This window comes from Lathyrus oleraceus, chromosome 6 (genome assembly GCF_024323335.1).
Source record: "Lathyrus oleraceus cultivar Zhongwan6 chromosome 6, CAAS_Psat_ZW6_1.0, whole genome shotgun sequence".
Taxonomy (NCBI): Eukaryota; Viridiplantae; Streptophyta; class Magnoliopsida; order Fabales; family Fabaceae; genus Lathyrus; species Lathyrus oleraceus.
Window position 1 is genome coordinate 61,977,221 of NC_066584.1, and position 15,424 is coordinate 61,992,644.

At 33.0% G+C, this 15,424-nt stretch overlaps 1 protein-coding gene across 1 annotated transcript; it reads right to left on the reverse strand.

Moving 5' to 3' along the window:
• Nucleotides 1-6,169: 6,169 nt before the first annotated feature.
• Nucleotides 6,170-10,068, reverse strand: LOC127091731 (methionine gamma-lyase). The gene is made up of 2 exons (XM_051030421.1): nucleotides 9,069-10,068; nucleotides 6,170-6,893 (listed from the first exon to the last, which is right to left on the reverse strand). The coding sequence occupies exons 1-2, from the start codon at nucleotides 9,838-9,840 to the stop codon at nucleotides 6,316-6,318; spliced, it is 1,350 nt and encodes a 449-aa protein (XP_050886378.1). The 5' UTR covers nucleotides 9,841-10,068; the 3' UTR covers nucleotides 6,170-6,315.
• Nucleotides 10,069-15,424: the final 5,356 nt, after the last annotated feature.

The following is a 15,424-nucleotide window of genomic DNA, read 5'->3' on the forward strand; positions in this document are numbered from 1 at the left end:
TTTTCCCTTGCCAACCATGCGATAAGTTGGTGACGATAGATACAGCTGACAAGGTGAAATGCCCTAAACCAATAATAAATGTTATTGTTAACGTGTATATGTGTCAAGTAAAAAAGTGTTATTTTAATTTCATAATAACATATATAATTACCTCGGGAAATTTCGGTTGACAATTGATACTAGCTCGGTCACTAGTATCTTTTGCCTCGGAGGCGCACCTTTCCTCTCTATACCTTGCATTCTCGTTTTGCAGTTGGAGTACTTGTGCCCTTAACTCCGCCAAGGTCTCCATCACCTCTTTGTTGGTAGGATTTTTTGTTTTTGGTTTTTTATAAAATGACGACGGAGTCACACCAAAACCCTTACCCCTCACACGACCGGAATACTCAGGAACATTTAGTACTCGACTAAGTACGCTCCTGCAATCCTGGACCTCGGTTGAAGGTACGGTTTGGGATAAAGTCTCCTGAAATATTATTAGAGGAGATTAAAAATGAATTATATGTCTAACAAAATTTTCGATATAATTAAAGAAATAATGTTACATATACTTACACATTCGTCATAAACAGTTTGGACCGCTTCAACGACGGCCCCATCCTTCCCAACTCGAGCAGCCTTCCATAATACGTGCTCCGAAAGAGATGTTGCGTCACTTTTCTCCTCGGCTAGCTACACATTGAATTAGATTATAAGATCATCAATTATAACATATTGTGACAATGTATAAGCTCATAGCATTTGAATATACTCACAATTCTTTGTTGTAACCGTGCATATCCCGTACGCCCTTTTTTGTACGGATACGCGGGTTTTGATGCCCTTTTCCGATTTATGTCGCTTACTTCCTGGATAAAAAAGTTTAAGGCATATTAGAACCAAGTAACTTAACAATTGTATAATACCATAATTAATAGACATTACATGGAATTTTTCGTTTCTTCGTTTGGCGACAAAGGTATTCCATTCATCGGCTGAAATAATCTCGGCATACTTCATTGGCCGTTCTGCTTCAACAAATTTTCCTTCCTCATCCTTGAGAAATTTGTTGGACAAAAAGGATCGAAATCCTCGGAGTCTTTTTCCGGCCAATTGAATACAATATTTTTGCCGGCTTTCATCGATGTGAAAGGATCTCTAAAAAACATACACATGGAGTGTGTTATTATAAAGTAATATTATAACAATATATGGTCAACAAATAGTCAACAAAAAAAACATATAACAATATATGGTAAGTACCTGTATCTCCGACCATATTTTTTCTTTGCCAACCTTCAAGTCCGGGCTTCTCCAATTATCACATGTAATCGGAATATGTTGTCGAACAAGGAAACCAATGTAACTTGCCAACATTGAACCGTTAGGCTCAATTAGTTGGTCTTCAGCACTCCAATGTACTTCAAATTTTACACCCTTGTCTCTTGCACGAATGATTGACTTCATAACCGTTAATCCTCGTTTGATTTCTTTTTCAACATTGTTACGTGATCCACTCGCGTCATGGGTATCGTCTTGGTTAGCCATTTTATCTATAATATAGAAATGATTCAATAAGACCCAAGTAAGACAATGATTCAATACGTGAACACATTCATATACCTTCCATTTCTCATGCAAAAGACCTACTGCATGCAAAAGACCAATGCAAACTCACACACACCTACTGCATGCAAAAGACCAATGCAAACTTATGGTGTTTGGAACATGAACAAACTTGCATCCATAATCATCAAACTTCCAAGCACAAGCTCAAACACACTTCAAATGATATCAGTTTTCAATCAGAAATAAAAAACTCAGTTTGCCCTAAACAACATTAATCAACATAATGCACAAAATGTAAAACTAAGTTTAGAAAATGCCATAATCAAACACATGAAGAAAGTGAACGGTAAAGATGGAGAAGAGAAATACCTTCAAGGTGACGGTAACGATGGAGAAGAAAGTGAACAGTGACGGTGGACGTGAACGTGAACGCAGCAGCAGAAAAAGGCGACGGCGACGACGACAGTGAGGGAGGGAGAACGAACGGAGGACGAGAGTAATCGCAGTAGACGGTGGACGCAGTAGAGAGAAAACCCAGTTACGTAAACGAAATAGCTTGTAGAGAGGGAAAATAAAGAGACATGCAGTATATGTTATAATTTTAATGTTTACTAAAGGGGACCTTAGAGGGCGCTTTTGTAAAAAAAGCGCCCTCTAAAGGGGGCCTAAGAGGGCGCTTCTGAAAGCGCTCTCTAAGGCTTTCCAAAAGCGCCTTCTAAACTGGAAATGTACATGGACTTAGAGAGCGCTTTTTCAAAAGCGCCCTCTAAGGGTAACCTTAGAGGGCGCTTTCACTAAAGCGCCCTCTATTGTTGTCCCTCCATTTCCTCATTATTTTTTTTGGCTTCACTTTAGAGGGCGCTTTGTTACAAAAGCGCCCTCTAAAGGGGGCCTAAGAGGGCGCTTCTAAAAGCGCTCTCTAAGGCTTTCCAAAAGCGCCTTATAAACTGGAAATGTACATGGACATAGAGAGTGCTTTTTAAAAAGCGCCCTCTAAGGTTACCCTTAGAGGGCGCTTTCAATAAAGCGTCCTCTATTGGTGTCCCTCCATTTCCTCATTATTTTTTTGCTTCACTTTAGAGTGCGCTTTGTTACAAAAGCGCCCTCTAAAGTGCGTTGTCTATTCCAATAGTATGCTCCTTATTTTTTCTCTTCACTTTAGAGTGCGCTTTTGTAATAAAGCGCCCTCTAAGGGGCGCTGTCTATTCCAGTTTTTGGCGTAGTGAACTACGAGGTTTTGATCCTCAATTGCACTTTGTTGGTACATAGGCATGAGATTCAGAAAGTCTTGGCAAACACAAAAATTATAAAAACAATTTTTTCTCATCTTCCCAATATTTTGCAAATAACACCATTTTAAAGTCAAAATATACATATTTTCAAAGAGGTTCCTATAGAGTACTATAGATGTTTATGATGCTAATATCTTCCCTTTGTATAACCAACCTCCAGACCCTTATCTCTATTTTTATTAGTTTTGTTTTAAAATTTCTTTGGGTTTTGCTCGTTCTTTTTCCCTTTCCTTTGGAAATAATAAAAGGACGGTGGCGATTCTTGCTTTGTGAGTTAAGTAATCAATAGCTTAATCTTAAAAAATTTACCGTTATAGTTCTCACATTGTAAATTAGTTGAATAAACTCTGTTAGGTTCAGTTTGTGATATGTTTAGTTAGTGATCCACAATAACCAAAAAAATTATAAACTATTTTAAATTAGTTAGTTAGTTAAGTTAGTTTTTTTATAGGTTGATTGTGATGTTATTAAATTGAGTTAGTGTTAGGGGATTTGGATGTAGGGTTGTTATGTTATTTCTGTAGTGATGTTGAAGCTAACAAAACTAGTCTAATCGAAGTTAGAAATTGATGGTTGGACTTGGTTAGTATTTGGTATGTAGGTGGTGAAGTGAAATGTTAGGGGTTATTAATTGGTGAATGTTATGGTTAATTGTGATGTTAGAGTTAGTATGATTGCTTGGTGAAAATAACTATGTTTAATTACTATAATATGAACTCATTTTTTGAATATTAGTGACTGTTAATGATTTTTTTTTATTGTGCCATGATAAATAAGTTATGTTATGTTCAGTGTAGATGATTAGTCATGTGTGAATCTGAACTGAGTTATTGAATGTCCGCATTATTCTTAAAAACTGAAATTGATATCGGATGTTGAACCATGAACTATTAATGAGGCTTTAACATGTTGTTAGTAGGCCAATGAATTAAATTAATCATGTGTTAGAATTATGTATAAATTGCACTTATGATAATGAGTTAGATGAAGTTATGTTAGCTTGAATGAAAATTGTTAGCTCTGTTACTTTAGTGATGTTAAAGAATATTAGAGTTGTATGTGTATATGTGTAAGCAATTTGATTTTTTTTATGCTTAATTGGTGCTTCTTGTGTCCTTGTAGGGTCATTGTGCATAATGATGAAAAGAGGCGATGCTTGATTAAGGTGTTCAATCAGAGCATCAAAAAAGTCATTGAAGAAGTTTGAAGAATAAGATAAGGTGGCTTGTAGAAGAAGGAATTGAGGGACTTATGGTTAGGGTTAGAAAGTTAACTTTGGTCAACTGGTTGACAAAAAATTCAACAATTGACCAAAGTCAACTGTATGTCTAAAATATTTTTTTTTTGTGTAAAACCTTGGACTTTGAATGATGACTTGAAATATTTGAAAGTTTGTAATGAGATTGGTCTCTCTTGAAAGATAATGTGGCTTTATTCTTAAGAAACAACGATTTCCAATTTAAAATGCTTGAACTTGTATTTAGAATATGAATGAATCTTGAAATGAACTATCATTTTTTTAAAGCAAAGCCCATAACAATTGTCAAGTAACCTCGTAAGGAAAAGGTCAACTTTGAGGTTGACTTTGGTTTGACCAAGATTAAAACCTGAGAATAGCTTCTCAATCTCAATTTCATGTTGTAGTCTAAATAGCCAACAGATCACAACCAAAGATTAGAGTTCCATAATAATTGATCCATAAAGAATGAACAAATCATCATTGTTGTGGCCATGATCCACTAGGTCGAGATAAAGCACAATGACCATAAGCTTGCAAATCATAATTAATTCATTGTATCTTAAACAACAAGAAACCTTTGAATCAAGGATGTTATTTGAAAGATGCAGTTGATAATGAATGTGTTATGGTGGATAATTAAGGCATTTAGATATACAGATGCAATGAGCAATAAGCCAAACAAAAATTTGAAAAAAAGTAGGGCAAATTTTGGGGTATGACGGCTTCCCATATTTAATCATCTTAGACATGAATGCGTGAATGGCGATGGCTTTTCGAAAATTCGAGGTAGAAGAGGATTAAATACAAGAATCCTTAAAAAGTTGTCTGTTGAGAACGGTGTGGATGTAGTGCCATGAAGGTAAATGTATTAGGGATTTGTTATGGGATATGGAAAGACGGGGAGACCTTTTTACAAGGTCACCTGTTGGGGATTGGCTGAAATATTCTATTTGGAAAAAAGATCAGTCACAAGAGAAATGTTTGATATGCATGATGTATGTAATGTATGTTTGTTTTTCATGATGCATGATGTATGTAATGTATGCAACTATATGAGTTATGGTATCTACAAGGGTGAGACTCTTTTTGGTATGGTGATAAACTTCAACTCTCCTCCATTTGATATCTTGGACCAGAGCTTGTCACAAAGGAGAGGACTTCATGTTACCACGATTGTTGGAAATTTCAACTTGATCCTGTTGGGGAGAAAAAGGATGTGATCCGATAGGCAGTTATTGAGATGCCAAATAACACACACATCTGAACTGACCATTGATTCCAATTTTTTTCCGTTGAATACTGGAAACTTTGTATTTAAGCTAACGTTTCCGCCGTTCATCTTCGCCCTTGGGCAAATCTCTCAATTCTCACCAACACTCGTGTTTCCTTGTGAATCGAACCGGAGCCCTGGATACAAATTATTGGAGTTAACAACAAAACTCCATTGATGTACAAGAAGAAGATGAATTTTGAAAGAATTGCAGAGAGAGAGAGAGTTTTGTAACTATCTTTTTCGATCTCAAATTTGTTTTTATTTTACAATCAAATAAAATAAACTTCCTTCTAGACTATCTGACTCTCATATTCTTCATCAACCATACATATTATTACATATTGGATCAGATTTACATGTAAATGACTCGATTTAACTTATTAGTGAGTTAGTTTATTTTGCAGAAATTTTTTAGACTAATCTATGCCCTTGAACTTTATACTTGGATTTGGTTGATATACGTTTTAAATAAACATAGAACTTATGCATGTAATATTAAATAGCTCTAATTAAATAAGTTTTAAGCTTCTTTTAATACTAAAAATATACTCTCGTTTTTTTATAATGAAAATGATTTCTTTTTAATTATGGTTTTTAAATTTTAAAATAGTATTAATTATAATTTTATCAAAATCAACTCTAATTATTTATTATAAAGAAAGAAAAAGTCAAATAAATTAATAAATAGTATTTAAAGTTATTGTAATGTAAAAAATCAGTTATTGTTTTAAAAATAATACTAGTTACTTATTAGTAGCTTAACTAAAATGGAAAGGAATAAGTAGAAGAAATAACAAAAATTAAGGGGACATAAACTTATCTTAACAAGCAACTTTATTTACTTCAATGTCATTCATATCTTACAATCACACGACATAAGAACAAGATGACACATTTTCATACATACACAACATTTCATAATAAACTACAAACATAACCACAGCCATAACTTATAAACTTCTTCAATTCTTATTAGCAATACCACATTCTTGAAGTCTAATAATCGCTTTTTCAAGCTGACTCCATTTCTGCTCCAACGTCCCGATATATCCTATCGACATCCTCACAAGCCCCGGCGAGATTCCAGCAAGAACCTTCTCCTCGGAATTCAGCTCACTACTAGTACTACTTCCAGAAATAGACATAAGTGTCTCATAATAACCCAAACTAACAGCCATGAAACCAAATTGACCATAGTTTTGCAAATAGCTCATCAGTTTATTAGCTCTCTCTTCTGTTCCCATGTCAATGCAAATAAGTCCACCATAGCCATATTCTTTGTTGTGAATGGATTTCAATAACTCATGATGTGGATGATCCTCTAGGCCAGGGTAGATAACTTTAAGGCCTAGTTTTTTAAGTCTTGTTGAAAAAACTAATGCACGATTGCTATGTTCTTTCATCCTTATGCCCAAATGAGGGATTCTTTCTGATAATTCAAAGGCTATTTTGGGGTTCATTGTTGGGCCTAATAGCATTATGGCACCTTGTTGGAGATCCATCATGGAATTCACTAGGCTTGCACTTCCACACACAGCACCTGTTAAGTTTTAATTCAAACAAAAATATTACAATAGGTACTTCATGACGAATGGCTTGAAGTATTAAAGTTACATCATCTTCAATTATTCTTTTAATGTATGATGAAGTAACATCATGAAAATAGATTTTTTGTTTGTTTGTTAGGTTAATACTAGTACTACTAACCTTAGTCATCATGATGACAATAGTTACATAACACGTGTTGCAAGTAAAAGGAAGTACTAGGAAGTAGGCAGTTAAGATGAAAAATACGACAATTATTCACGGGACTCCGGAGAAGAAAACATGTGACAATGTGATGTGATGTGACCATGATACATAATTATTTAAAAATGTTTTATTTTATTATAACTAGTTTAAAAGTTAAGAGTAATATTTGAGATTATAATAATATAAGTGCGTATCTATATCTAGTAGCTCAATCAAATTAATCTTTTTTTTCTAGATAGACTCAAGGAATGGATTCAAAAGTAATTTCTTTTAATTAATTTATTTTGATAAAGTTCTTCTATAACACAATGATATATTATTAGGATAAGAATGCCACTTACTTGAAATCTCATTCCCTATTTGTGAACTTACCTATAATTAGGTTTTTGGCTCCTTGGTAAAATAATCCTTGGCGCTATCATAGAAAAGTAGAAGGAATGAATGGGATCTTCTTTGTGATTTAGATGAGATTAACTTGTAATTTTAAAGGGTGAGATATCACATTCCATAAGTCCATAACGGCGTCTAGTCCTAATCTTATATATAATTCAGAGTTAAATATATATTTAATTATTATAAAATTGTTAAATTTTAATTTTTGTCCTAATAAAAACTATTTTAATCTCTATAAAATTATCAGACAATTTGATTTATTACTATTATAGTAACATATATATAAATTCTCTGTTTACTATTATAAAAAACAATAAAAAAAATAAATTCATTTAATAATTGATGTATTTGATATATAATAATAATCAAATATATAATTTATTTGATAAATATTATTTTTATAATAATTAACCGATAAGGATATATGTCAAATATTATAAGACATGCCTAAAATAGACACAAAGCACAATACTCCGTCTCATAAAAAATATTTAATTTAAATAATTTACTATTTTTAAGAAAATAATAAAATAAATATTATTTATTAAAATATTTTTATTAATTATAATTAAAAGAATAGTTAAATAAAGTGAAAATAAATAAATAGGAATATGAATGTGAAAAAATCCAATAAACTATAGTACACTCTAGTTACTAGCATTCAGCATTCAGACAACACCATCAATAACTAATAAGGCCATAAATCCTTTGATGAATTCAATTGGCGCTGATTTTCATCCAATCAAACAATATTCATCAAATTTGTCATATTTTAAACTCCAAATCAAACATGCATTTAATACAATTTTGATCCAACATATTTAATGTGTATTGTTCGCGGCGAAAATATCTACAGTATCTGTGAGCATTTAAGTTTAAATTTACAATTTTTTATTTATATTAAAAGTCTGTGTCTGCTTAATATCTCTTTTAAATTTTTCATATTTTTAAAATAATAATTAATATCTTGACCAAAAAATAATTAATATTAACTTTAATAATAAAATATGATTCATTTATTAAAATATTCGACAAGTAATTTGATATAAATACAAATAAGAAAATAAACATGTATCATGATTCATGAAACTGAAAGAGTTAAAGAAATCATAAATATTTACTATACACGAAAATGACTACTTAAATGCATTCTAAATGTTTAATATATACTACTAATGAAAATGTTTACTGTATCGCGAAAATGACTACTTAAAAATTTTATAAATAACAAGAGTTTGATCTATTATTCTTCTTAAAAATTATTGTTGTTTATAGTTGTAAAATATTTTTTAATCATTATATTTTAAAAAAAAAAGTTACTTTTGACTATTCAAAATTTTGTTTTTTTTAAGTAACACTTATACTCCTATAATAATATCTTTATAAAAAAAATTAAAAAATTAATATATTTGATTTATATATACTTGAATATATTAAATATATAATATATTTAAATTTTTTATTTTTATTTTTATGACGAGAGAAGGGAGAAAAAGTACGTGTTAAGTGTATGGAAGAATAGACAAAAAAATAAGACCTGAGGAGAAAAAGAGTAAAAAGACAAACAAACCTGCTATGATATCAGCCCCACCACTCACAAATTTCGAGATACTATGAACAACCACGTCAGCACCAAGACGAGCCGGCGAAATCACCATCGGCGTAAACGTATTATCCACAACCACCGTAACGCCTTTCCGATGCGCAACTCTACTCAACTCCGGTATATTCGCCACCGTCAAAGTAGGATTCGAAACCGATTCAAAGTACAAAACCTTAGTCTTCCCTTCGATAATCGCCTCATCCACTTTCTCAATATCAGATATCTCAACGAACGTGGTCGTTATGTTGCTTGTCCTCGGAAGAAAGTGATTCAGAAGCGCGTGAGTCCCACCGTACACTGTTGAAGAAGCCACCACGTGATCTCCGGTGTTAACCAATTGGAGAAGCGCAGCGGAAATGGCGGACATGCCGCTTGCCGTACAGTAAGCCGCTTCTGTTCCTTCGAGAGCCGCCATCAGACGGCTTAGGTTGAGGACAGTCGGATTGAAGTGACGGCTGTAGACGTAGAAGTCTTGATCTGGTCCTATCTCGCCGGCGAACATGCGGCGCATCGTTTCTGGTTCCATCACAGTGAAAGAAACGGACGGCTCGATCGACATGTTCACGCCTCCGTGTTCGCCGAACTCGTGACGGACGCTGGCTATTGCCGCGGCGGGATCGCTGCTGTGAAGTGAAGGCTGCATAAGTTTCTTTTTGGTTTCGATTTCTTCGTCGGAACGGTTTCGCTTGGCAGCGGCAGCGGCAGTGGCGGTGGTGGTTATGAGAAAAGTATCAGCCATGGGGATTAATGATGATTAAGGAGCAATTAATTAGCGAAAATAAGAGATTAAGAGAAAAAAGTGTGTACTATGAATGTAGCACGAAGCTCTAGTTTGTTTTGAATTGATTAATATCATGAAACGTCTATATATAATAGTTTGTGGCAGTAGTGAATGTGTGTATGGGTGGGGTGGATTTACATTGGTATGGGAAAATAATACTTTTAAGTTGATTTTTTGGAAATTTTCATAATGAAGAAAAAAAAAGAAGTTGAAATTGAGTTTTCATTTATATTGTCATTTACTAAAAGTTAATCAAAAGTTGATACGTTTAATTTCATACTTCATAGAGAAGAAAAAAAAGTGGAAATCTGAGTTGTCATTTATATAATTATAAGTAATTTATTTAATGTTAATAAAAAGTTGTCATGTTGATTTTTTGTTGGACATATTTTATAAATAAAAAAATTGAAATCTAAATTGTCATTTATATATTTATTAAGTAATTTATTTAATGTTAATTTTCCCTTTTTTAAAAAATCGATTTAGTTGAACCATTACATAAAGCATCTGGCATGGCAAAAAATGGATATTTCGACTTGTTCACAGTTTAAATAATAAAATAATAAAATTTAATATGATTGGAATTTTTTATAAATATTGTCACCTATAAAAGTCGCAACATACATTTCAAAATTAGAAAAAATATGTTGTAACATATATTTTTTTTCTTTCCATCTTCTTCCTTTCTTCTCTCAATTTAATTATTTTTTGAATTTATATTTTCTCAACCTTAATTCTTCTCTCATTTCATTGTTCTGAATTTAAATTTTTCATAACCTCACCTTCATCTAGATTTACTTTAAGGTATGATTATTAATTGATGTTATTAGATTTTTTATTTTAACTTTTATTTATTAATTTGATTGTTGTTTTATTTTTTCTCAAGAGTCAAGAATTTTAATCAAGAACTAAGAAACTTCTCCAACTTTTATTGTTTCTTCATTCAATTATTTTTGTTATTATTTTTTTTTATTCAGAATTTTATATGGAAAATTTATTAGAGTGTTGGTTGTTTTGGAATATTTATTTAATTATTTTTAAATATCAATATATTTTTAATTATATTATTAATCTAAAAATATATATAATATATTAGGTTTATTAATTTGTTTAAAATTTTATTAGTAGAAAATATAAATTACTAATTTTATTAATCCAAAATTATTTTTTATTTTTATAATATTCTACCTCCGTTTTGACATTTCACACGTATTAAAAAAAGTAATGATTATTGTATGAAAACGAGAAATTATGAATGTTTTTATAACATTGTTGTTCATTAATAATATGAGAAAGATAAATTTTTATAAAATGGGAATAAGAGAGAATAATAAATTTTTAAGGGTATAATAGGAAAAATAACATTAATTATTTATTAGTAATGTAAAGTGACTCATATTGTGGTATAATTTTTTTCCTAAAATGATTTATAATAAAAAACAGGGGAGTATTATTAAAACAGAATATATAGATTTATAAAGTATTTTAAAAAAAAACAAAATCTATTATATATATATATATATATATATATATTATATATATATATATATATATATATTATATATATATATATATATATATATATATATATATATATATATATATATATATATATGTATATATTTCATAATATAAGTTTATTATAAAAAATAGAATATATTATATTATATATATATATATATATATATTTAAAAGGTTTATTATAAAAAAAATATAATATAGGTTTATTATTAGTTGTTGAAAGAAATGAATATATCGTTGTTTGTGAAGGAGATTGGCGATCCAAAAAACGCAGCAGAATTTAAAATTTTCTCCTTTAGTGATCCTTACGAATGAGCATGATCAGTGATTTAATCGTTACCTCTTGTGACGATTGAAACCTTTGATGCAGATCTACGGAGTGATCACGAACGTTGAACGATGACAACGCCTTTACTCAGTCCACACGAACGGATTCCTTCAATCTCAGTGCTAGCTGCTAAGAATGAAAGCTTTGAGTGAGAGAGAAAAGAAAAATACAACTGCACTAAATGCTTCTGCACAAGGGTTCTATTTATATAACCACTTGTGTGGGCTATAAGCTAAAAAGTCCACTTAAGTGTATGTGGCCTATATCTTATAATATGTTAAAATCACTTTAGCGCGTGGTACCTTATTTCGTATTCTACTTAAGTACACCGTACCTTACAATGTTCTACAATTCACTTAAGTGCACCGTACCTTACGGTGTTCCTTAGTTACTCTATCTCTCATCAATCCGTCCTTTGTGTGTGACCCTGTAGATTTTCACGGCATTGGCAATTATATTAAATCACGTATTTAACATAATAAACAGTGAGCGGTATCTAGCAACACATCACTGCTACCCAAGACACGAAAATGTCACGTGATCTGACAAATCCTTTTGTGATAATGCTTATGTGTACAATTACCCTTTTGCCCTTATGTCTATATTGAACACGAGGCATAAACCGTGTCATCCTTGTCCATTTTAATATTGGGCCCATAGACACTTATCCTGTTACGCATGATGGGAAAATTCCATCTAGGTCACTCATGTCTCTTAGCATGCTTCGTGGAGTACCCATCAACTGTCTTTATGGTCATCCAGTTACGGACAACGTTTGATCAGCAACAAGGCACTCGACTCTACATCTAGGGTTCATAGTGGTTTCAGGTCGAAGGGTGGTATACACCATTATCACCATGAGAATAACTTATGACACTTTGCATAACATTCTATATAGTATTCTCATAGCGGGTCAATCCAGTATAAATATTACTCTTAATATTCATACCTATGTTTAAGACTTGATAACTCCTTATCCATGATCCATGAGATGTGATCATCAGTCTATATACATAATAGTCTTAATGCTTCAATGTTATCTCACTTCACAATAAAGCTCGACTATGGATACTTTAAGAATAATGTCCTTATGTTTAATGTGATCTCATGATTAAGTCATACTTGATACATTAAACGGACTAGCTATTCTAGGGACTTCATTAAACAAACATAATAAAGAAAAAGCCTTTTATTATTAATAAATAATTCGATACAAGTACCAAAAGTATTGGCCTTTAACCAACAATCTCCCACTAGCACTAGAGCCAATCAGGCATACCCCTAATGCCCATAGATCTAGTATGGCCATCATGCTTTTGCTGTGCAAGAGGCTTTGTCAGTGGGTCAGCAATATTGTCATGTGTAGGTACTTTGCATATTTTCACATCTCCTCTATCTATTATCTCTTGAAGGATGTGATAATGCCTAAGTATGTGTTTGGATCGTTGGTGAGATCTAGGCTCCTTAGCTTGTGCGATAGCACCATTGTTATCACAATAGAGACCAATGGGATCCACAATGCTAGGAACTATGCCAATTTCACTAATGAACTTTTTGATCCAAACAGCTTCCTTTGCTGCACTTGAGGCAGCAATATACTCGACCTCGGTTGTAGAATCAATAACTGTATCTTGCTTTGAATTTTTCCAGCTCACAGCGCCTCCGTTTAAGCAAAACACATAACCAGATTGCGATCTAAAGTCATCCTTATCTGTCTGGAAGTTAGCATCGATGTATCCAATTATAGCCAACTCTTCCTGACCTCCATATATCAAGAATGAGTCCTTAGTCCTTCTCAAATACTTAAGAATATTCTTGACAGCTACCCAATGAGCACCACCAGGATCAGATTGGTACCTACTCGTTGCACTTAAAGCATACGAGACATCTAGTCGAGTACATAACATGGCATACATGATATATCCTATTGCAGATGCATATGGAATCTTATTCATGCGATCCCTTTCCTCCTTAGTTGAAGGGGATTATGTTTTTGATAGACACAGGCCATGTTGCATAGGTATGAATCCTTTCTTGGAATCATGCATATTAAAGCGTCTCAGCACTTTGTTTATGTATGTACTCTGACTTAGGCCAAGCAGGTTTTGTGATCTATCTCTATAGATTCTGATTCCTAATATATAGGCTGCTTCACCTAGGTCCTTCATAGAAAAGCATTTCCCCAACCAAGACTTTACTTGTTGCAGGGTAGGGACATCGTTTCCAATGAGTAATATGTCATCTACATATAATACCAGGAAAACGATCATGCTCCCACTAACCTTCTTGTAGACACAAGGCTCATCTTCGTTCTTGATGAACCCATATTATTTTACTGTTTCATCAAAACGAAGATTTCAGCTTCTGGAAGATTGCTTCAATCCATAGATTGATTTTTGTAACTTACATATCTTTTGGGCTTCTTCTGGTATGTCAAATCCTTCAGGTTGTGTCATGTACACATCCTCAAGAAGATTCCCATTAAGGAAAGCAGTTTTGACATCCATCTGCCATATTTCATAATCATGATATACAGCGATAGCAAGTAAAATCCGAACAGATTTAAGCATTGCAACTAGTGAAAAGGTTTCATCATAGTCAACCCCATGAATTTTTTTATATCCTTTTGCAACCAGTTTTGCCTTATAGGTATGTACCTTACCATCCATGTCAGTCTTCTTTTTGAAGACCCACTTGCATCCTATAGGGTTAACTCCTACAAGAGGCTCTACCAAGGTCCAAACTTGGTTTGTGTACATGGAATCCATTTCAGATTTCATGGCTTCTAGCCACTTCTCAGACTCGGGACCAATTATGGCCTCTTGGTAGGTCACAGTCTCATCTTGATCCATGAGTAATACATCACCTTGATCAGTTATGAGATATCCATATCTCTCAGGTAGGTGACGTATCCTGCCTGACCTACGCTGGTCTTGTTCTACTTGAGCAGGTTGTTCTTCCACAACTACTTGTGTTTCCTGCTCTAATTCCTCCATAGGTGTATCAATTCTTTGTGATTCTTGAATTTCTTCAAGCTTTACTTTCCTCCCACTAATTCCTTTGGAAATAAAATCCTTTTCTAGGAAAACTCCAGTTCGAGCGACAAACACTTCGCCCTCAGAAGGATTGTAGAAGTAATACCCTCTTGTTTCTTTAGGATACCCCACAAATAAGCATTTGTCAGATTTGGGCTCAAGCTTGGTTGAAATTTGTCGTTTCACATAAACCTCGCAACCCCAAATCTTCATGTAAGACATATGTGGTTTCTTACCACTCCATATCTCATATGGTGTCTTCTCAACCTTTTTGGATGGAACACGGTTAAGTGTGTAAGCTGTTGTCAATAATGCATGTCCCCAAAAGGAGTTTGGAAGATCGGCGTGACTCATCTTGGATCGGACCATGTCTAACAGGGTTCGATTTCTTCTCTCAGATACATCATTCCATTGGGGTGTTCCAGGAGGAGTAAGTTGGGATAGGATCCCACACTCTTTCAGATGGTCATCAAACTCTAGGCTTAAATACTCACCACCTCGATCTGATCGAAGAGTTTTAATATTCTTACCTAGTTGGTTTTGTACTTCATTCTTGAATTCCTTGAACTTTTCAAAGGACTCTGATTTGTGTTTCATTAAATACACATAACCATATCTACTAAAATCATCAGTAAATGTGATGAAGTACTGAAAACCT